Source organism: Dermacentor variabilis, chromosome 6 (genome assembly GCF_050947875.1).
Source record: "Dermacentor variabilis isolate Ectoservices chromosome 6, ASM5094787v1, whole genome shotgun sequence".
Classification (NCBI taxonomy): Eukaryota; Metazoa; Arthropoda; class Arachnida; order Ixodida; family Ixodidae; genus Dermacentor; species Dermacentor variabilis.
In genome coordinates, this window is record NC_134573.1 from 157,326,988 (window position 1) to 157,351,175 (window position 24,188).

General features: G+C 44.4%; 2 protein-coding genes across 5 annotated transcripts in view; one reads left to right on the forward strand and one right to left on the reverse strand.

Moving 5' to 3' along the window:
• Positions 1 to 5,561: 5,561 nt before the first annotated feature.
• On the reverse strand, positions 5,562 to 22,759 carry LOC142585544 (mediator of RNA polymerase II transcription subunit 7-like). 4 transcript variants are annotated; one of them, XM_075696376.1, is made up of 4 exons: positions 22,645 to 22,759; positions 14,035 to 14,192; positions 9,914 to 10,269; positions 5,562 to 6,351 (listed from the first exon to the last, which is right to left on the reverse strand). In XM_075696376.1, the coding sequence occupies exons 2-4, from the start codon at positions 14,153 to 14,155 to the stop codon at positions 6,175 to 6,177; spliced, it is 654 nt and encodes a 217-aa protein (XP_075552491.1). In that variant the 5' UTR covers positions 14,156 to 14,192; positions 22,645 to 22,759; the 3' UTR covers positions 5,562 to 6,174. The 4 variants fall into 4 exon arrangements, with proteins under 4 accessions (XP_075552491.1, XP_075552489.1, XP_075552488.1 ...); XM_075696374.1 differs by having other exon boundaries at positions 22,535 to 22,671; XM_075696373.1 differs by lacking the exon at positions 22,645 to 22,759 and adding an exon at positions 21,536 to 21,639.
• Positions 22,546 to 24,188, forward strand: part of LOC142585542 (acylamino-acid-releasing enzyme-like) — a 47,987-nt gene continuing 46,344 nt past the window's right edge. The window contains exon 1 of the mRNA XM_075696365.1: positions 22,546 to 22,678. Within this exon, the coding sequence (XP_075552480.1) occupies positions 22,579 to 22,678 (100 nt within the window). The 5' untranslated portion in view covers positions 22,546 to 22,578. The remainder of the gene's footprint in view (positions 22,679 to 24,188) is intronic.

Sequence of the window (24,188 nt, forward strand, 5' to 3'; positions counted from 1 at the left end):
ATATTGCTGTGTTCTTAGGCCACCAACATGCCTTACGAACAAATTATTTGCAACAGCAGCTTGGAGGTGTTAAAAGTGTATCAAATTTTTTATAAAGCCTTTCATTGAATTTCAATCGCGCAAAATTTGTTTTTGGTGCATCGCAACTCTATTTTGTTTTCATTTAGTTTGTACTTTTTGCACGCAGTACGTTTTACAAAAATGACGCCTTTCCTTTCAGCCCCTTTCTCGAGGCTGCTTTTTTTATCTCGGCAGAGATGGGAACCACAATTTGCCATAAATAATTGCAGGTGCCAACCAAAGAAGACTGGTCTCAAATAGCTGATGACTTTGAGAAGAGCTGTCAGTTTCCGAACTGTCTGGGTGCCATTGATGGCAGGCATGTGACAGTCATCACCCCACGCCATTCAGGTGTTGGATACATGAACCACAAGGTAAATAGCATATGGTAAGAGGTGTATGTGTGACGGTGACTTGTGCAGGTGAGCACTTGTGCATCCAGGAGAGCAATCACCAACATGAAAAGTTTTGGAAATTGTGAGAAAAACTTTACAATAGATGCTTCATTAAGTTTGAGGTGGGCAAGAGTGGCTGTGACCTCTACGACTTGCACTTGAATTGCATCATCACTGCCGCACACAATAATATCTTGGTAGTATTGTTGAACAGCAGGTAACCATTTTCAGTCAACTTGGATATGGTGGTGTTGTAAATCTCCGGAAATTTTGGCCCCCAAAGCATACTTTCGGCTCCACCTTTGGCAAAATAGAACTGAGAGCTGGGCGAGTTGGCATGGTTCCATCTTGACAGAAAACTGCGCAAAAAAGACGTGGACGAGCAAAGATGTGGACATGGACGAGCGCTCGTGTTTGTTTCTTTGCTCGTCCACGTCTTTTTCACAGTTTTTTTGTTGCGATAGAATCCAAGCCAGGCTCTGTGATGAAAGAGAGGAACGAGTTATGGTGAAGGCTATAAGCCCATGCTTGGGGGCTGTCCATATCAACTTAGTGTAAATTTTGATGAGAGCAGAGTTGTCATGAAAACTCGGTAACGGTGTTGTATACATTTTAAGCAGTGTCTGTATGCAACTACAAGATATTGTTTCTTGGTGGTCACAACATTGCTACAATGGGAAAAGGAGTGATAATGACACAAGCAATGTGTCAATGCACTGACATGTGTTACAGTCCGAAAGAAGGAAACAGTGCAATGTTTGGTTGCTGTTATGCATCCTGACAGAGTGCTATTTTATTGTGCTATCCAGTGACCCATGGATGGCCCCCAAGCATGGGCTAACCTGTGTGTTGAAAGCTTAGAGCTTGTTTGGTATGTGAGTGAAGCCGCTTGCCCGTCATGCATAGTGGGTCTCCCGTTGCCTTTCCAGGGGCCATAAACCACTGTTGATGTCATCCTCAGCCTCTAGAGAATCGAAGTGCTGGCGAGGTGGTAAAAGAAGGCCTACAATGCCTGTGGAGCACAGATTGGTCACACGCAGTCTGCATTAAATATTCTGGACTCTGGATTACATGAACTGTAGTCCAGGGTTGTTATGCTCCTCTGCAATCCCAAGGGAGCATAATGGCTGCACTCCCTCCATTCAGTACATCGAGACATTTTTAGAAATATGTAATGTAAAATAATTTTAAAACATGAAAAAATGGCAAACATACTATGTAGCACAGTGACATTCTAGGTGACATAGCAATAATGTTGCAGGCATTGCTGACAGTTTTCATGTGGTCAAGGAGCATTTGTTAGCGTTGACAATATTTTAGTACTTATTGAAATGGTCAAAACTGGGGGTAACACATTTTTGAAGTTCTTCAGGTGTGACACCATTTAGTGGTCGAGCAATGACAAAGAGACATATGTTTGGACATAGCACGCACAGGCATGCTATGCAAGTTTAAGATTGATTTATACAGAAATGCTACATGGCTATGTAGCTTGGCATAAATCACATGTGTGCCTCTGAGCTGCTTCTGAATGCGCTCACCCCCCCCCCCCCCCCACTCCCAAGAAAAAGGTACACACTCATAGAACTTGAAGAGCGTAATTTGACAGACACCACGTGGGATCATGATTATGGTTGTGAACAAGCCAGGGAAGAGCAAACTGGTACAATTTGGACACCATGTCAGTTTTGCTTTCTTGTTTTAATGCTGCTGCTTAGCCCCGCATTCCACATTTCAGGGTTCTTACTCCGTGGTGCTAGTGGCTGCAGTCGACAGCAACTGCAAGTACATCTTCATCGATGTCTATGCTGAGAGCCGTCAACAGCATAGTGATGTCTTTGAAAGTTCGGACTTTGGCCAGGTGCTTCTCGGTGGCTCTCTAGACCTTCCTTCGACGGCACCATTACCCCGCTCCGACGGAAAAGACGCTGCCTACACCTTCATCGGTGACGAGGCTTGTCCACTACGAAGGAACCTCATGATACCATTCCCGGCGGGACAGGCTAAAAATGAGAGAGCAGTCTTCAATTACAGGCTGAACCGAGTGAGGTAAGGCATCTTCCGATGCGTTCACAAATGTGCATTCATGACTCACCGAATAAGCCTAAGCATGTGTCCATGTGGCATATTCTTAATTTACTGTTGGGTGGTAATTGGCACGCATGCTACTTGCCGAGCGGACCTCACACTAGGGTTTTCTTCTTCGATGCACAAGCATGCATGTACACTTAGATTAGGCTGTCTTGTAGCATTAAACTGAACAGGAAACTGCACAACGTTGAATTGAATCATGCAACCTACATACATATTTGACCCAGTTATGAGCCTATCACGTTGACTCTGTGGCTACAGCCTCCTGCTTCCGAACATGAGCTCACCGATTTCAGTTCTTGGTTGCCATGATTGCATACTGATAGGGACAGACCATAAAAATGTTTGCGTATTAAGATTTAGCTAAGGTGCAGGTTAGAGAACACACATGATTCAAGGTTTAACTGAAGCTCCCCTTTACGGTGTCCCATATAGCCCAGTTGATGCTTTGACATGTTCAAATTTCTTTTACGTTGGTTTTCTTTATCACGATCTCTTTCTATGTTGCAGATGACTACAGCTATACCACTAAATTCATATGCGAAAGCATGCGCAAACAGAAGAGTAATGTCAGTCACAAGTGCTTGTCCCACTCATCGTGGCAGCTTAGTGGATATGGTGTTGCGCTGCTGAGCTCAAGGCAGCAGGTTCGATCTTGACCAGGCAACCACATTTCAATGGGGATTAAATGCAGAAATGTTTGTGAAATATGATTTAGACGCATGTTAAAGAACCCCAGGTGGTAAAAATTATTCCAAAGCCCCCCACTATGGTGTGCCTTATATTTAGATCGTGGTTTTGGCATGGAAAAGCCCAGATTAAAAATTTTTTTTTTACCTGCTTGTTCCAATCTTATTTTGTCTGCATTTGTGAATGCCTTTTTCATGATGAAGAAACTTTAACTCCGCTAAATTTCTGTCCTTTAAGTAAATGTGCAAAATTACATCATGGTGCCAGGCAATGATGGTGGGTGTGCATTTCGTCAGCAAAACATCTGCCTTACTGGGCTATGGGACTGAACGTTTCCAAGAGAAAACTGCCCACTGAAAAGCTTTCTACAACAACGTGATCTTATACATGTCAAAAATTAAAACAACAGATATAGTCTAGGCAGTCAAATAGGGGTTGCCTTTATTTTTGTTCAGTTAACATTTTTGTCTCTCTTCCATCGTCAGTTCAATCCGCACTGTGTTATTTTTTGCTTTCTCTTCACCCATTTTCAATATTTTCGCAGGAGGTGCGCAGAGAATGCTTTTGGACTCACAGCAGCCCGTTGGAGAGTGCTGCTCCGAACCGTTCACCTGCAGCCAAGCAATGCCGACTACGTCATCAGGGCAGCCTGCATATTGCATAATTTTCTCACTGATCTGCATCCCCAGCTGGAGGGCTACAGAGACACGGAAGACAGCGTCGGCAATGTAGCTCCGGGTCACTGGCGGCAAAGTGTCGAAGAGGCAAACGAGAAGGAGCCGCACTATTTTCCTCTTGAGGCAAAGCACGTGGAGGACGCAGACGGAGCTGGTTCAGAGACTAGGGACAAATTAATGGCATACTTCTGCAGCAGCGAGGGGGAGATCCCATGGCAGTGGCATCTGCCAGATGTGTCGAAAGAGGCCACGCTGATGCACCTGCGTGAACGGCAGCTTCTACCAGTCCCATTGTGAACGTGAATGCCCTCAGAAATCTTCAAAGCTTTACGTTCGGGCACTGTGGGGAGCCAGCACCTGCATTCTTGCGGGACTCGTACACCAGCGGATAAAGACTACAAAGTGTGTAGACCTTTGTTTAGAGGCTCAGCAGATGTTGGATGTAAACACTCCGCTGCAGCATTGTTATCTTTACTGTGATTATCTCCACTGTCTTATCATTTTAATTATTATTTCCTTAGTTCTTGCAGAACATAGTGAACTGGAGGAGCTGCAGTACTATTCTCTACCTCAACCTCTCCACAGCAACCTACGTATAGCAGAAAAGAGCGCTGAACTAACTGAACCTTCATAAAAAGTTCAAAATTAAGTATCTACTTCCTGTAGGAAGTAAGAGCCAGTGAAAGAGAGAGGAAGGATTAGGAAGAGTGGCAGTGGGTGGAAGAGGAAGTTCACAACAGAACCTTCCAGCATGGCGTTGCCACTCTAATGCTATCGCCCTTGCCAAGTGTCAAATGGCTAACCGACAGCATGCAGGCACAAAGGGCACATGGCTGATGCGATACTGGCAGAGCGGCAACATTATGCTAAGACATGACTTTGAAATACCGCTGGCTGCAACTGATATTAAAGCACCAAGCCTATAATTTCTGCCTGAAGTTCCAGTACCTGACTTGTCGTGAATGGATTTCAATGCAGAAGCACAGCCTCTGGTTAAAAAAGAAAAGGTGCAGCCTGCCATATAAGGTGGGCTGCAATGGGAGCAGATGTCTCAGCCGTAGTTGCATTGTCGGCCGCTTGGCTAGGCCGAACGGCGCGAGCTGTCTGGGACAGCAAGCGTCGGTTTCCACAGGCGACGGTGTTCGAAGCGCGTTCCTCGCACATCATCTATGCCATTCCCAGACGACAGTCCCCGACTGGTGGTGTCGCGGCGGATGACAGCACTTTCGATGCACGCGGCAGGCTGCACCTTTTTTTTTTCTTTTTTCAATCCAGTGGCCATGGCAGGCGCGTTCAAATTAAGCATTGCTGCACATTAGACCAGTCTGTGTGGCCTGCACTGATACAAGCATTGAAACGGTCTCGCATCTGTTGTCTATAGAATACTGCTCAATCTCTACTACACCTAAACAGCTGACATGGCAGTAATCAGTAGCTAGAGTTCTCTCTGAGCACCAGTATCCGAGTGGGTACTATGAGTTGCGTGCATTTTGCACTGTGCTGCTACTGATTCTATGCACTTACATGTATACACACAGGTCCCCCACCTGCCAAAGTGCAAATCCTATTGAAATGTGCTTGCAACAACAGGAAAGATGCAAAAAAAAAAAAAAAGGATTTAGAAGAAGTTAAGCAGCTCCAACACACATATTGGAATCTGTGTTTATTGGTGACATCTATGCTTTACAAAGACTGGTTTTATTTTCTTTGAAGAGTTTTATGTAGCAATTACAGCGGGATATGGCAATTTTGGAAGGCTGGCCAAGAGCCGACACACACCCCACTGGTACATACTGAGTGGCTGAATCAAGCAAAATAAAGTAAATCAAAGGATCTGTTAAAGATACACGCTCCTGAATATTTCACCGCTGCACTGTTCTTGCTCAAATTTTGTAGAAAGATCGCATTTGGTGGAGTCTATGTCGTTTAGTATAATACTTGGCGCAGTTAATTGCCAAGCGTTATTAAAGTGAAAATTTGCCTGCGCTTATGGGAAGGATGCAAGCATAAACTTGTGTTGCCGCCTGCCGTCAGCTGCAGAAGTAAGTGTTTCAGGGAGGGCTGCCGCGTGTTGCCCGCTCCTGGAAGAGGTGACTGCCCTTCCAGAATGCTGTTTTAACTGTACAGAGGATCAACTTTCCCACCTTTTTCTGCACTTTGGATCAGTTTTCACAGTGCTTCGACTTCAAGCCTTCTATGCACCGTTCACCTTGTCTCAGAGTGCCTTTTGTGTTCATTGCAGTCAGTTCCAGCTATAGTAGTCACAGAGCATCCACTATTCCACACATAATACGGTCTTGGCTGAGACAGTGTCCCTGTGCAGGTGGCTGCCCCTGAGTGGTTCCAGCTGCACTTGTGGTCTGAACTGGCTGCTGCCAAGTGCTAGTTGCCTCTTGTTCAGGGAGAACACTCACTGCTTTCTGTAGGACTTCGCGTACCTATGTAGAACACATAAAAGAGGGAGAAACAGTGTTCAAACGGTTTGCCAACACAAGCAGCGCCATTCATGTAACGTTGTACTGAGCGGGCAGAAAGCAAACAAGATGCAGCTATGAAATCAAAGCATGCTGTCATATGGTCATGCACAATTTCGGAGGCTCATTGTACTTGCGCATTAGCATCATCAGTGTCACGGCAGAACACAACACGGAGCCAATTTGTATTATGCCGCACCACAACTTTTTTCTTCTACTCACTACAGTGCTGAATTCACCGATCAAACAGAATATTCAGTCATTAGTTATCGTTTTTACTAGAATCTAACGTACACTTTTTTCCCAATAAAATGGGTCCAAAAATTGTGTGCAAGGTAGAATCGAGTACGACCCTAAATCTGCATTACCATATCACCATCGGCATTTCAAAATGGCCACCTCATATGTACTTTGAGTCTAGCTTGCTCCATGGTTTGCTCTATCAGCATGGAAGTGCATGTCTTCGCATGACTGCAAAGAACCGCCGAGTTCATAGTGACGCTGCAATTAAAAAGAAACTGATCACATGTGCGGAGACGAACAAAAATTGTGCCGCGTCACGGGCATTTGGAGTTCCCGAAACTTGCGCACGGGACTGGCGCAAACAGGAGAGGCGTTCTACTCTGGCAGCTGCTCCATACGGGACGGCTGCACAGCTCCTATCTCGAAAGCAACCTGCAATAGAGATAGAGTCTACGCATCTAGGCGCACCGCACCGTGTTCTCGTCGCTTACTTTGCGTTGAAGCAAGAGGCCGCACAAAGGTCAATTCGCTCGCTCCTGCTACCGCACTTCCTCACTTCGTCATCATCATCAGCCTGGTCACGCCCACTGCAGGGCAAAGGCCTCTCCCATACTTCTCCAACTACCCCGGTCATGTACAAATTGTGGCCATGTAGTCCCTGCAAACTTCTTAATCTCATCCGCCCACCTAACTTTCTGTCGCCCCCTGCTACGCTTCCCTTCCCTTGGAATCCAGTCCATAACCCTTAATGAACATCGGTTATCTTTCCTCCTCATCACGTGTCCTGCCCATGCCCATTTCTTTTTCTTGATTTCAACTAAGGTGTCATTAACTCGCATTTGTTCCCCCACCCAATCTGCTCTTATCTTATCCCTTAACGTTACACCCATCATTCTTCTTTCCATAGCTCGTTGCGTCGTCCTCAATTTAAGTAGAACCCTTTTCGTAAGCCTTCAGGTTTCTGCCCCGTACGCGAGTACTGGTAAGACACAGCTATTATACACCTTTTCACTCACTTCAGCACTTCAGCATTCTGATAAAGAGTTTCCGCGGCCATCGAGTGAGAGGTGTTCAGGTTTGCTTGTGCGTGTGTAACACCATGCTTGTTAATTTAGTTAGTAAGCGAATGTTCTAAAGTCTATATGGCTGATAAAACTACTACCCTTACTTTTCATGTAGCTGCCTACTAATTTGCTATCGCAATCGTACAAACTTATTTTATTTTATCGCAACTTTAGTGCATCGGGGGTAAATCTTTGTTCTCCCAAACGAGCGAAAGTTGTATTTCTGTAAGAAAAAATGAGGTGCGCAGTACTGTAAAGGACTTCTTTCTTTAGGTCACGGTAAACAGGTGCACATTACAATCAAGGGTGTTTTTTTTCTTTCTTTTTTTTTTCTTCTATTTGGTCACGAAAAGCGAGTGCGCGTTACAATAGAGTAAATACGGTATCTCTCAAGTGGTTAAATCATCCCCCTCACTCCAGCTGCATCATTAACCATCAATGCGTATTCCATGCAGCCATGTCTATGTCCCGCCTCCTTGACCACAACCTCATGCAGTCACACAAGTGTTGTCTGCTTCTGATTTGAGTGGAGTGCATTCTCGCATCTCTTTCTGGTGCAGCTTTTCTTTTTCGATACTGCAATGACGGTGGCCAATATATGAAGTTTACATGCAGCAATTGCATCTTCTCCCGTGTGCAGCCACTGCAGCTCACTTCCTGCAGACACCTGTAGCTCGAAATTACAAGCGCCAATTGAACTAAATGCACCACGAGGAGAATTTCAAGCAAACCTACAACCTATGCACCAATTTCAAATAAAATGGCCTGTGCTATTCACCACATGGGTGCTGCACTCCCAACTGGAGAGTCGACATGAAGCGCACAAGTGCACCTACATAGTTAGTTCACAGTGCTGTGATGTCACTTACAGTGACTTTTGACTTTGCGAATTATTCAAGGCAACAGCAGTTATTTGTTTGATCTGTTGCTTCAAAGACAAATTGAAGTTTAGAAAAATAATAAAACATACAAACCAAATGTCTGCATGTCCGTTTTTTGTACTGCAGCAATACAGATGTACTTCTGTTTTGTCTGCTTGTTCCCATGTCATGCAACCATGCACGATCGTGCTCTGTGATCCGCTTGCGTATGCCTCAGAGTTCATGCAGCACTGACCTATAAAGCTCGTCAGGTGTTGTAGTGCACTATGCGCAAAATTGCGCACTGCACAAAACGAGATGAACACAACAGCTCGCATGTGAGACCGTCAGTGGAAGTGCGCTGCGCAGCAAGGTATGAAGGAAAATGAAGGCGGGGTCCATGACCTATGCACCATGCAATCCTCCGGTTCCAGTATAGGAGAATGCAGAGAAGGAATTTAGTTTGCGGAGGCTAGATGGGGTCAAGTAGAGCGTCTGTTGGCCAATACGCATGCCTCCTGAAATCATCGGTTCATGGCACTTTAAATACTGTTTCTACCTTGGCTATTAATGAACCAATATGAAAAATTATTCTGATAGCACACTCCCTTGAGGGCCTGTAACAACTTCCAGTGTATAACCAAAATTTTCTAGATGCCCTTTTAAGCCCCATGATAAATTTGGTAATAAACTGGAAGTTGGAAAGTGCCATCTAAAGAGCATTTTACTCACAATTTTTAAAGAATTGGTTACAGAGACAGGGAAATTCAAGTGTCACAAAGCCATGCTGCTAGGAAGCAAGCTTCACTGCCAATGTAGACACACTCTTTGCGTTGACTAGTGTCTACAACCAACACTTCTTTCTTGTCTCTGCCCATATATTGAAACTATGGGACTGTGTAACATTCACGTAATGAGCCAAGTCTGATTTTTTCTTGTTCTTTTCCTTCTTCTTTACTGCGCCCAGTACTTCCATTGGTAAATATGTGCATTCTGCATCAGATAATTTACCGAAGCCACGTGCCATAATCGATTATGTTACAGGCATTAGGTGTGACAGAGATGCACCTCAAGTGTGATGAAAACTCTCTGTCGAGAAGGGAGGAACCTTTGAAAGTAAGGGCATGCGTTTTGCCATGCGAATTTTCAGCTGTTTTCATGGTGTACATCGGTGCAATACCTTCCAGAAACGATCATCAGTGCATGACCCAAGCAATAAACTAGACTGTTTGCAATGTCCAAACCTGGTTAGGGGCCCTTTAAGAGGCTTGCAAGAAAGCATAAATGTCACTGTGCTGCGTGTGCATACCTAAGCAGCAGGCATTCACACAGCAACACAAGAAACAGACAGGCACTAACCTTGTCCAAGTGCTTGTGGAATCTATGTGCTGTGTCTAACCGCTGCCGCCTCTGCATGTCGAGCAACACTCGGAGGGTCTCCCTGGCTTGATGAGGCCTGTACTCATTGATCAGGTGTTGCATGTGGATGAAAAGTAAGCTCATGTCATCTTTCTTCTCTAGCCGCTTGGAAGTGTCAGGACACCGTATCAAGATGTCAATCATGTCAAGGAAGTTGACAAGGAGTGAGTGGTTGAGCTTCTTCAGCTCTTTCTTGTGCTCGTAGTTTTGTGGGTACAGTCGCCGTATACCTTGGCTCTCCAAAGGGCGAATGACAGGTTCATCGCCATGGAATGGAGCACCAAACATGGAGTAGCCTGCAAAAGGTAGCAGCAAGACAGATACTAGTTGACAAGATTTTAAAAGAAAAAAGTGTGCTGCATAATGAATAAAAACATGTCAGTGGTCACTCATGACAAAAAAGGTACAAGGGGGTTTCATTAATCAATCTGCTTTATGTTGCATGAAACAATAATGGTGCAACGTTGAGAAAGTAGACAAGAAGGAATGGGAAACAGCTGAGGATGACTAAACTTTACACAAATAAATCTTATCTTGCTTGTTTTCTATGCAGTTCTGCCAATTAAGCTTGCTTGTAGCTGCTCTTGCTATTTTCACTTCATTAAGTGAATGCTTGCATTTATGAGCAACATAGTCCTAAGTTCCGTCCCATACATTCGTTTCTGATAACACAGCAATAGACGACGAGCAATAATTTTACAGTAACGGAAATATGAACCTGTTGCCATTATTTCAAAGTTACAGCAAATTGAGAACAAAGGTACAGAAGAAAGATGCAGGACTAAACATCTATGAATCCTTCAGCTTCTCCTTGCGAGCTCTTTGCCCTGTTCTTCACATTCACACAATAGAGTTCTCTTGAAGTGTCACACGAAATGATGTAACCCAAATTTTGTTGTTTTCTTTAGGGCTCTAATAGTCATCACTTTTGTCACAAGCACATTGCAGAATTGTTTGTTGCTCAACTGAAGCTGAGGTCATCAAGAAAATTGAATGATAGCAAAATGGCAAGGAACACTGAACCAATTTTAAAGTGCAGCTTCATGATTAAGCACACACACACACACACACACACACACACACACACACACACACACACACACACACACACACACACACACACACACACACACACACACACACACACACACACACACACACACACACACACACACACACACACACACACACACACACACACACACACACACACACACACACACACACACACACACACACACACACACACACACACACACACACACACACACACACACACACACACACACACACACACACACACACACACACACACACACACACACACACACACACACACACACACACACACACACACACACACACACACACACACACACACACACACACACACACACACACACACACACACACACACACACACACACACACACACACACACACACACACACACACACACACACACACACACACACACACACACACACACACTGTCGATAGCAATGCTAATGCATTGCACCCACGAATTTCCTAATTTCATTGCCCCATCTAGTCTTCTGTTCTGCCGTCCTCGACTGAACTTCCCTTCCCTTGGCACCCATTCTGCAACCCTAATCTTCCACCGGTTATCTAACCTGCACCTTACATGGCCTGCCCAGCTACATTATTTTCTCTTAATGTCATTTAGAATATCGGCTATACCCGTTTGATCTCTGATCCAAACCGCTCTCTTTCTGTCTCTTAACATTATGCCTAGCATTCTTCGTTTCATTGCTCTTTGTGTGGTCCTTAACTTGTTCTCAAGCTTCTTTGTCAGTCTCCAAGTTTCTGTCCCATATGTCAGCACTGGTAAAATGCACTAATTGTACTAATTTCTTTTCAATGATAGTGGTAAGCTTCCAGTCAAGAGCTGACAATGTGTCGTATGCACTCCAACCCATTTTTATTCTTCCGTGAATTTTCTTTTCAAGGTCAGAGTTCCCTGTGATTAACTGACCTAGGTAAACATACCCCTTCGCAGACTCTAGAGGCTGAGTGGCGATCCTTACTCCTATGCCTTCCAAGTTTAATAGCTTGAATACTTCTTCCAAGCACGCGGTGAATAGCATTGGAGAGACTGTCTCCTTGTCTGACCCCTTTCTTTATAGGTATCTTCCTATTTTTATTGTGTAGGATTAAGGTAGCTGTGGAATCTCTGTAGATATTTTCCAAGACATTTACATGAGCGGCCTGTACTCTTTGATTACATTATGCTTCTATGAGTGCTGGTATCCCTACTGAATCAAATTCCTTTTCGCAATCTATGAAAGCCATCTAGAGAGGCTGATTGTACTGTGTGGATTTCTCGATTACCTGATTAATGACGTGGATGTGATCCATTGTAGAGTGTCCCTTCCTGAAGCCAGTTCTAGTTCCCTTGGTTGACTAAAGTTCAGTGTAGACATTATTCTATCACAAATTATCTTGGTGAATATTTTATATAACGCTAGAAGTAAGCTAATGGGCCAACGCCTCCCTTTGTGTGGATTAGTATAAAGTTTGCATTCTTCCAGTTTTCTGGGACCCTTGAAATCGCTAGAAGTAAGCTAATGGGCCAACGCCTCCCTTTGTGTGGATTAGTATAAAGTTTGCATTCTTCCAGTTTTCTGGGACCCTTGAAATCGATAGACACTTCGCATTGAGAGCTGCCAATTTTTCAATCATTATGTCTCCTCCATCTTTGATTAAATCTACTGTTATTCCATCTTCTCCTGCCACTTTTCACCGCTTCGTGTCCTGCAAGGCCCTTCTGACCTCATCGCTAGTTATAGGAGGAGTCCCTGCAACCTGTTCATTACTGCTTAGAATGGAAGTATCGTGGCTCCTCTGGGTACTGTACAGGTCAGCATAGAATTCTGCTGCTTTTACTATACCTACGAGATTGCTGATATTACCCTGCTTATCTTCCAGTGCATACATCTTGGTTTGTTTCCTTCTCACTGATTTCAGGCTGCCTCCATTTTTTACGGCTTCCTAAGTCTTTCACAAGCCAACAGAGCTCCAGCCGTCATTGGCCAAATGCAGCACAGGGAAATGTTTCATGACAAATTTTGTTGACATCAGGTTGGCACCAAGAGAACTCACATGGTGACCTAGGACAGTAATTTCATGACAGCCAAAGCTGCACTTCGAAGAGTTCAACTGAAGGCCAGCTTGCCGGAAAACACCAAACACTGCCGATAGGTGAGTCAAGTGGCCCTCAAATGTTGGTGAAAAAACGATTACATCCTCTAGACAACAGAGGCATGTCGACCATTTAAAGCCACGAAGCAGAGAGTTCATCATTCTTTTAAATGTGGCGGAGGCATTATATAAGCCAAAAGGCATGAATTTGAATTGGAAAAAAAAGACCGTTGGGTGTAACAGATGTGGTCTTTTCACAGTCCAGATCGTCGACAGAAATCTGCCAATATTCTGAGCAGGGTTCGATGGATGAGAAGTAGGTAGAGCCATAAAGGCAGTCAAAGGTGTCATCAATCAGTGGCAGTGGGTAGACGTCCTTTGTACATGTGTTTTGTTCAAGCGACGGTAGTCAGTGCAGAAGTGCCAGCTGCCATCCTTCTTCTTTATTAGGATGACAGGTGATGCTTAGGGACTACAGGAAGGTTCAATGACGTTTTTGGTGAGCATCTTGTCAGCCGCACACTGCATCACTTAGTGGTCAGCTAGGGACACACGATAAGAACGTCGCCGGATGGGGCTTTTACAAAAGAGGGCTCTTACCCAGTAGTACTTAACCCCCTTTTTTCCAGGGGAGCAGTGTCAAGATTGTGAGGTGTTTTAACGCAAAAAGCACCATCCTTAGCTTGTGGCATAGTTGCTAGAGCTAGTACTGGAACTAAGAGTATTCAAAATTTCAATTCCCACCTCAACCAACGCTGAAAAACTTTCTTTGGTTTGGCTCAATACTTCAGGGTTAAAAACAGATCCTGTTTGGCAAGACTACTACAGTTTGGCAGAAATGTGGTTGACAATGCTTACGAGTATTCCATACTCAAAAGGATCACGTGCTATGCACACACCTTCATGCAGTGGCCTAGGTGGTGATGGAGCTCGTCCATGCTGCACGTTTTCATCTGTGTAGAGGCCAACATACTGCATTGGCGGCAGTGGCAGTGAGCTGACTTGCGTCGCCTCCCCCATGGCTGGTTCAAGGGCAGAGATTGTATATTCCCTTTAGCTGCAAAGAAATCATGGGACCCACATCAGCAGCATTTACACCCTATTGTAGGGGTGTGCTAATATTTGAAACTTTCAAATAATGAATCCAATACTGTTTTATTCCATTTGGTTTTCGAATCAAAAAGTCATTATTCATAAACATGAATACTTTTCAAATAATTTTAAAGAATTCACATAATAAACTGTGGGCAGTCAAACATCAAATTGTTGCAAAGGTATGATAACCTTCATCCCTGTGACCACAATAAATGCAAAACACAAGAAGTTACATGGTGGATCACACTATGTCACTCAGGGAGCTAGATTTGAACAATTAAACCACAATAATTCACTCTCCAAAGAGTGCTGTGTATGCAAACAAGCTCCTAATTTTTTTCTAATGTTCCAGTTGTGATTTTAATAAACAACACTTCATAATGTTTCTCTGACTCTTAGGCTGTGCACTTGGCTGCTGTTTTCTTTTATTTTTGTTGTTACTAGATTTTATGTACTTGATTGTATGCCCCCCTTATTCAAACCCCATGTAGGGGCCTTGTAAGGTATTTTACAAGTAAATAAATAACTAGATAAATAAATAAATAAATAAATAGGACTTGAGACTGGCTCCAACCAAATAACTGAATTTGGTGATCATATATATCACCACTCATCGGAAGGACAGCATCCCACGTACACGACTCCGAGAATTTCATCAAACTCACATCAAATGTACGTATCGAAGATGACGAATGTCTGGTCTCTTTTGATGTAGTCTCTCTGTTCACAAGAGTACCCACTAAGTTGGCTGTTTCCGCAACTAGGGATGCCCTGGAATGCGACGATATGCTCAGCGAGAGAACTCCTTTGAGTGTAGACAATGTCTGCCGCCTTCTCGAACTGTGCCTGTCCAATACCTATTTCACCTTCCGAGGCAGCTACTTCAAACAGATTAAAGGAACTCCTATGGGGGCCTCAATTTCCGTTGCCATGGCTAACTTGACTATGGAGAGCATCAAGGAGAGAGCTCTAAATACATTTTGCCCGAAACCAAGAGTCTTCCTCAGGTACGTAGATTCTGCATCGTGAAGACGAGGCAAGTCGAAAACTTGCAGAAACACTTAAACTCCATAGACCCGGATATACAGTTCACATATGAGCGCGAACAGAACGGATCGCTCCCATTCTTAGATGTACAAGTTAGACGAAAAGACGGCATTCTAAAATTTTCAGTCTACCGAAAGCCAACCCACACAGGCCGCTACCTTCATTTCCAATCCGACCATCCGATAAACCACAAGACGTCTGTTGTAAATTCTTTATTGAAACGAGCCGAAACTCATTCCTCATCGGAATCAGATCAAAAGAAAGAAAAGAGAACGGTTCTCAACGAACTTAAGAGGAATGGCTACACAGATGACTTCATTTGAAAAACAACCAGAAAACAAAAAAGAAGAAGCAAACTGCGGGACCTTCAGCCGTTGACTTCTCCCCAACCCTAGAAGCGAGTGTCCATCCCGTACGTCAGAGGTACCAGCGAAGCGCTCAGCCGAATATTAAAAAAAAGAAGGCCTCAAAGTGGCGCACAAACCAATAAATCCTTTCAATATCCTCCTCCCTAAATCAAAAGATTGTCCACCTAAAGAAAAAGCTCAAGGTGTCGTCTACAAAATCAGCTGTGCCGACTGTCCAGCGTTGTACATCGGGGGAAAAAAAAAAATAAATAAAAAAAAATAAAAAGGATCAGACAACATGAGAACGACGTCAGAACATTCAATTGTATTCGCAGCGCCGTCGCTGAACACTCTGAAGAAGACCACAAAGTTGTTTTTCAGGAAACTGAAATCCTTCAAACAGAGACGAACTCGCAGAAGAGACTACTACTGGAGTCATGGCACATTCAGAATATGGCGAATAACATAAACCACGTGAAGGGCAACCTACCCTCTGAGTATGGCCTTGGCGACATGACGAAAAGAAGAAAAGGGCGCACAGCCAGGTAGACTCCTGCTTGTTTCAGCAACACAAAAACGTCAGCACGACCCTGTAACCTCCCCCACCCCTCACCTCCCATCAAGGGCGCCCTTGGGGGCACTCTACCCAGCACCGGTCATCCCAGCACCACAGCAGCCCTCAACCCCCCCCCCTTTTGTTCCCCCCCCTTCCGGTCTGTGAAGGGTCTCCCCACGTCCCTCTCCCTTCCTTTCTTTACAAAAGACCCTTTAAAAGCTGCATACCGCCAACCCCCCGAAGAACAACCCCTCTGAAGAAGGAGCCTAATGGGCTCCGAAACGTCGGGCTAATAAAATTCAGTTATTTGGTTGGAGCCAGTCTCAAGTCCTAATCAATTTCCCAACCAGACAGGCAATTCTGTCGAAATGTTTAGCTTCAACACTTCATAATGTACAATGTAATCACAGAAACTTGCTAATGTTATGTATACTAGAATGTGAAGGCAGTTGCATATTAATGGTTTTGAAAACAACTACTACCGTAAAAACCAGAATATAGGTAAAACTTTTTTACAGAGAACCGCGGCAAAAAGTCGACTCTCGTCTTATATACAGGTCATTTTTAGCGGTTATGCCTTTTCCTTTTTTTCATCTTTTTAGAATTAAAGCTTGGGGAAACGGCTTTTCTTTTTCTTTCTTTTTCACCCGGTTTGCCAGGTAGCGTAACGTGACAATGGAGCTAAATATGAGCATGCAGGCCCGTTTCATGGAAATACTGCAACAACGACTTGTAAGATGTGTTGTCCATAGCCCATCTTTCATAGTCTTCAGCTCATTCACTGTTCAGTTTTACACTTTTGAGCACACTTTCGCACGCTGTCTTTGTCCCAGGGCACGTCCAATGTAGATGGCGGGCATCCACTGCAGGCGCAGGAGCAGACAACTTCAGACACTGAACAATGTCTTTGTGTGGTTGACCCCAAGCACATGTAACGGCTGGTGTAAGGGCCACCCCAGCCCAATGTCTCCAGAGAGAGACTTCCTCCACCAGAGAGAGATGGTGGGCAAGGGAGCAGACATGCGGGGGGATGAGGGTACATGTGTCACGCCAGAGGATGGTTAACCTATATTCCGGTATTTATGGTATTCAAAAAGCATTCAATATTCGTTTCTCTTCTGGCACTATTCAATTCGCATTCAATTAAATCTCAACATTCTCATGCCCAAACCCATTCAACTTGGTGACCAAATGAAACAAAACTAAAAGGTGGGCACATGCCGCCAGACTTTCAATATGATCACCTTAGCACAGCACCAGTTTATCCGACTCCTTTCTGTTATACAATGTTCTTCAGTGCCTGTACTGCCTCAAAAGCAAAACATGCAAGGACTGTACTGTGGAAACTGTTGTCACTCCTGCAAGTGATCCCTTCTTACAAAACTGGCAGCGGCATCAGAAAGAGGAAGAGGAAGGAGACCAGTGCGGATGTGCAGTGAAACAGCTAGCCAGGGTTAGGACACGGATCCTCCTTAGAGTACGATGGGTTGGCACTATGGGCTTCTAGCAATAAAAGATTGAAGACACTGAGACGAGAAAAACATTCACTATAGGGAAAACAGCATGCTTTCCTTTCTGTGGAAATTGCATAATTGTTTAAAAAATGCTGCAATGTGAAGTTGGGATAACAGAAGCATGTGTTACTTAAATGATATCGCGCGACAAAAAAACGACACGTACGTGAGAGAAGACGACACACCAAGCGCAATGTGTCGTCTTGCGCTTGGTGTGTCGTCTTCTCTCACGTCCGTGTCATTTTTTTGTCGCGCAATATCATTTAAGTAATGGATTACCAACTTGCCCGGAATGCTGCTATCATTATGAAGCATGTGATTATTGCTGCTGCTTCAAATGCCATGGTGTCTGTGCAGCTACATTCTACACTGCTCACTGCTTTACTCAACCTTTTGATGCTACACAGCACAATAAAAGTACACAATTTATTATTCCTCTGTTGGAAAATTGGCAGCAAACAACGCATCATGCGAACGACTAAAGCTTTGCTCTACACAACAGCTCTCAATGACCATTTCTTTGATATTTCACACATAAAATCATCACTTGAGTGAGCAGACATTGGGCAAAATGTTTGGCAAACCAGAGTTAAAATGTCACAAACTTAGTGTAGCTACATTTGATATCACTCACAATTCACTAGCAAAAGTTTGTACTTTCCAATTGTCATGTAGAGGCAAACTGGGAAAACACTGCTCATAAACTATTCTCTTATACACTTCCAAGTTTCCAACATTTATGGTATCATCAAGCCCAATGTTTAGATCTTGGTCACAATTGTCAGAACCACCTGTAATTTTACTATTTCTTTTATTTGCGTCCTGTGTACTGCAAAAGCGATCCACAGGGATCACAAGTAAAATACAGTTGCCAGATGGTTCTTCAAGAGCTCAATTTTCTGAACCCACTCGAATATTTAAATGCACCCGCAACATCCACTCCAGAGAAACAGTGTATAATGGCAACCAAAATTCCAGATGCCATTACATTAGCATTCAATAAATTTCACGAATATTTCCAATTGTCTGTTTGCAGATCCATACTATAGCAGCTGCTATAGACCAGAATTTCTAGCACTTCTACAGAGCATGGAACTATGGGAATTGGTGGAACGAAGAAGCGTGATAACACGCAGCTTGTTCTTGTCACATTTGCTGCCAGTGCTCCCTTGGCATGGCTTTGTCGTCCTATGCACTGCGATCAAACCTGCAGCCCAGCATGGGCTGTGCAGACAGCTGATGACATGGGTTGAGGTCAACTGTGCATGCTCTAAATGGGTGTGTGAAAGTAAAAGAATTATGTTCTATTGAGCAGTATGTCTGTTCACAACATCTTTACAGAATAAAGTCTCAAAACTTTATAAATAATGTCAACATCTCAGTGGCTATGATGTTGGGCTGCTGAGCACGAGGTCGCCGAATTGAATCCCGGCCATGGCGACCGCATTTCGATGGAGGCGAAATGCGAAAACACCCGTGTACTTATATTTAGGTGCTCGTTAAAGAACCCCAGGTGGTCGAAACTTCCGGAGTCCTCCACTACGGCGTGCCTCATAATCAGAAAGTGGTTTTGGCACATAAAACCCCATAATTTAAAAAAAAAGACATGTTTCTTTATAAGTATGAGTGACGTTCTGAAGTAAGTTTTGCAACTTTTTTTTAAAGGGAAGATGGTGCACCAGGTGAAACAAGCAATTGTTATGAGAATCCACATCCATTGCTGGTTCAACGATGGAAGGAGCATCAGCGAAGGAGGAATGACATGCACACAGTGCTGAAGAAGAGAGAGTAACAGCAGATAGGTGTGCCCGAAGTTATTCGAGTACAAATCATGATGGCAGACAGACGCATGCTGACAATGCGGTTGCCAATGGAAGTTCCCTGCATTGAAAGCCGCACTCTTGGGACTTAACATCCAAAACAATGCTAAGGTGGAGCAGGCTGTGCGACAATTTCTTGCATCGCAGGGCACCGAGTTTTACCAGAGTGGTTTCTTCAAACTGATTGCATGCTACACATAGGCCTCTACCATCCACATCATTTTGATTACTTGCAAAGATTTGTTAAAGCACAAGGCAGGTTGAAGAGGTCACACAAGAAATGCTGTAAATGCACCGAAACATTAGACTGCAGCAATGTAATGTCACTGCGCATCTACAATGACAATGATATCAAGTGGGCCAATATTGAGTACTTCATATGTTACGTCAGTAAGGCTGGCAGTCAAATATATCAACAGCAAGCACCAACACATGGGTGACAGGGCGACTCAAATGCTGTTGCTGCTGCCTATTAACGCCCTCAAGCAGGTGAGGCTGAACACTGAGATATTTGAATATTTACTTAATTCAGAACACCAATGCATGCAACATATGATGGCTGCAGGTACCATTCGCATGGCAGGAGCAATCTTTTTCTATGTTTCCAATTTTTTTTATCGCAGTACATGCGACTAAATGCCACACTTATTTATAGGTCTCCTTTTCTTAACACCCACATCACAATATGGCTGTGACGATCACATCACTCCTAACACATTTTGGCAGCTTAGTGAAAGCACATTATCTTGTTAAACGCCAAAGGGTAGTAGAACAGTTAATAGTGCACGGTGCTGAGCCTTCAAATAGGCGCACAAAGCAAGCACATTTACCCCAGTGGTTATATGCCAATTATTTAGATGGATCTCTGCTGACAAACAATGTTTGCGATTCGTATCTGCTTGAGGAAACGGTAAGGTCAGAAAACATTAGAAATGGTGCACTATGATACATCGCAACGGGTAAATAGTTGCAACGAGCCTGTGTGTGGGTGCTCTAATGGCTGTTAATACAGGCTGCATCGTAAAACAAAGTTTGTAGACGGGTAGATTTCCTATTCCAAGTGTTCTCGAATATGGCCAAGACAATACTTTGCAAAGCGCAATGGCGGTTTGATTTGCTTTGCTCTGATAATCCAGTCAAACCAAAACAGGAAAGAAATGCTCCTTCGGACTCTGTTCTGCCTGACATGGGGTCATTCTCTCCAACAATTAGCTACCGCAGCAAAGTGTCCAAATATACTGTTGCATACAAGTGCGAACAACAGACGTGGAGATACAAAAGAAAAACGAGACCACGACTGTTCAGCGGCCATTCCTGCTGTTCGCAGCCTACTATCAGACGCGATGACTGCAATGTCTTTTCTTGCAACGGCCGCGATGCTCGCTCCGTTCTGTCAGGACTGAAATACGCTTGCTTAGGCTCACTATAGTAAGAAAGCAGGGGCTGCTCAGTTAACACATCCACACGCACGTTGCGCAGGCACAACACTTATTTCAACTACCTTGTAGTCATGGGCCGACGTTTGGGGCTTCGGACTTCTGCTTACGAGTCATCAATTAGCGACCCCATCTGCTTCTGAGACAGTCAAATGTACCTGCAAAAACTTATTCTTCTTCACAGGAATGGCCTTACTGAAGTTTTTAAAATTATGATTATTTACATTTGAAGGCAAGGAATGAGGTTAATTAGGCTGACGTTAAGTAAAGATTGATATCGTCCTTTGTGAAGGACTAAACTGTTTTTACAATCGTTATGCTTTAGACGTGCACGGGTGCAACCTTTAAAAACTGTTAAGCGGTCACTTACGAGGATATGATCACATGGATATGATGCGTGCGAAGTGGCACGATGCCAGTAGAAGCCGTCTTGTGTACCGATTCGCTGAAAGCTACAATTGCTGTCATCACCGGCAACTTTTAACACTATTAAACAGCACCTAGCAACGTGTGTGGCTGTTTATAGCACAAACACCTTATTCACTAACTACTCACGTACACCTGCCAGCAATTTAGGGAACTTACCGATGTGCAGAAAACATCTAAATGTTACGTCGAGAATTTATCTACTGCTACAGGGAATCCACCATGGAGGAAGGATAGAATTCACAGTCGGCGGTAGGCAGTGTTGCCAGGTCGAACAAGGCGGCGTAGCCCAAAGGTAGAGAAATTGTATGCCAAATGTAGCCAAACACAAATAAGAGCAAAAATAATTGTAGCCAAATATAGCCATCTTTATTTGTAGTTTTATATGTATTATCTACGTGCGCCTGCCTTGCCATGTGCCATTTAACGTATTGCGTGTGTGGCTTCAGGTAGCACTTGCAGACTTTGTACGACTAGCACTACGCAATCTCAGAGGTGTCGATACTGGTTGATACTATGGTACCACGGAACAGAGTTTCATAAAATAATTCCACGGAGTATGGTACCAAAGTACGGCGAGCGGCAACGGTAGTCGAGTTCGGCATCCAAGAATTTAGAGGAATAAATTTGACCATGGGTATTCCAACAAAATCCTTTGGCAATTTTTTTTTATTTAGAAACGAATTTGTGCAAGCACGGGTACAGTCAACGCTGGTGCAGCACACCCTCCGTAAGCGGCACGATAAAAAGAACCGAAACCAACACCAATCAACACTATGGATGGATACTACTCCGGCGTCCTACGCGCAGTCTGGTGTCAACGATTTGCAACACGTACAGTGATACTGGATAAAATATTTTCAAACCGAGCAAAAACTCTATAAAAACGCCAACGTTTATAACCGCTGCAAGCTCGACTTCACGAGTACGTTCTCGTAGGAAAACCAGAAGGCGCTGACCGCTCTCCTCGTAGAAACAAAGCGATCCAACGACGCGCGAGACGCGCAGAAAAGTTGTACGAAACTAGTGTCAACAAAAATAGCCGCAGCAGGCGTTCAACGAAGCTTGAGTAACGTGAGTCGCAACCGGCCAAGCAATCAAAAGGCTGCTGCAAAATTATCGAAAGTTTCGCAAACTTTAGTGCATGCCCCATCTTACCTCATTTGATTGACATCGGTAGCTACGCTGGCCGCACGCTGACCATGAATGACAAGCCCGAAGCCGACAAATGGGTAATGAAACAAGGCCCGAAGTACAAGCAACGTTACCGCAAGGAGTGGGAAGAATGCCCGGCCTTTCGGGGTAAGCCAGCCATCTCGTTTGTCTGTTCGTCGTACGTTTGCTTTCAAAGGAGTCTCCACTCGTCGTGCCTCTGCTCGAGAATCCGCTACATTTAGCTACGTGCGACATCGCAAAAGCGGTTTGCAGGCGCCGTCCATTTCCCCGTCATGTATAGCGGATTCACAGTGGCGCCCATCCCCGCGTGGCACCGGTGCACCATGGCTCTATGCGTTGGCGTCCGTTCGTTCGTGCGCTGTCTGCACTATTGTTACGGTCTTTTCATATGCGGAATACAAGCGGACGACATGTTAGCGTGCTAATAACGTTTAAAAAAATGCAATGAGAGATGTGGTTCGTGAGAAAGAAGAGGTTGGCGCTATCTTCTGCACCCCTTGAGGGAGCACGGCTCAGCAGCGTGATGCCTTTCTGCTGCCGCGCAGATACTCCGCTGCCCATTGATCTTGTTGAATAAACTACTACCTAACAAGGACTGTGTCAGCACAACTGTCGTGCATTTTGACTGACTTGCACATCCGCTGTGTGGCCTGCAATAATGTAGCGTAACAACAACAAAAAAGGCATTTGTCAGCGACCATTGAAAGGGTTGAATAAATTTAGCTTGGCGTTTGCTGTTCGGAGTATGCACCACGGTTTGGTATGCGTACTGTTCGGCAGAAACTAAGGACTCCGCAGGGCGAAGAACGATGGCCTAGCTTCGGCAGTGTCGATTGTGCGGAGCGTGACCGTGCGCCCACTTGGCCTCGCCGTTTTTTTGCAGCCAAATGTACAGTACTCGCTGCGAACGCGAGCTGCGCATGCACCGTCAATACTGTGACAGCACAACTACAGCACGAACGCGCTTCTATACTCCGTTCCATACGTAGCAGTGAACGCTGTGGAAGCTACGCAAGAAGTTCGGTGAGGAAAAGTTATCACTCCGCTTAGCCGCGCGTTAACAGCGTTCGCTCGCGCGAGCATGCACGTGAGGCTCCTCGCGACGGATTACAAATAAAGAAACCCGGAAAGAGCAACAAAAATTTAAAAAAAATGTTCTAGAACAGCGCATTAGCAGCCGTATCTCACAGTATGTTTGTTTCTAAGGATTAAAACATTTTTCATTCAATACTGAGCCTATATAACAACAGTTGTGCACAACTGCGGTAAAAAAACTGAACTATATCCAAGTGCAAACGAAGCCACTGCAAGGGGTCTCTCTGGCCTCCCCAGCGTTCACTGTTGTGTATGGAGTGGAACATATAGTGCCCATATAACTGCTGCCGCAATAAAAGCAGAATCACTTTGAATGTTCGCAGTTCACTGAGCTAAGGATGGCATTGCCTCTCACGGTGGCTCCAAAAAAGTCATCACTGGTTGTGCTACCTCTCTCTGCCAATTTTTTATGATTTCATTCCCCAGCAGCACACTGCACATGCTTGCTTCACGTAATCAAAACTAGTGAGAACATATACAACACATGAGCGATGTTATAATAGAGTAGGTGATGAGCACGAACAAAGAAACATTGTAGGGT

Excerpts from the sequence above, each read along its gene's own strand:
- LOC142585544 (XM_075696376.1), bottom strand. The coding sequence starts at position 14,155 with ATGGGGGAGGCGACGCAAGTCAGCTCACTGCCACTGCCGCCAATGCAG. Across the intron at positions 10,270-14,034 it reads ACCTAGGCCACTGCATGAAG|GCTACTCCATGTTTGGTGCT; the intron begins GTGTGTGCATAG and ends TACCTTTTGCAG. Across the intron at positions 6,352-9,913 it reads TCCACAAGCACTTGGACAAG|GTACGCGAAGTCCTACAGAA; the intron begins GTTAGTGCCTGT and ends TGTTCTACATAG.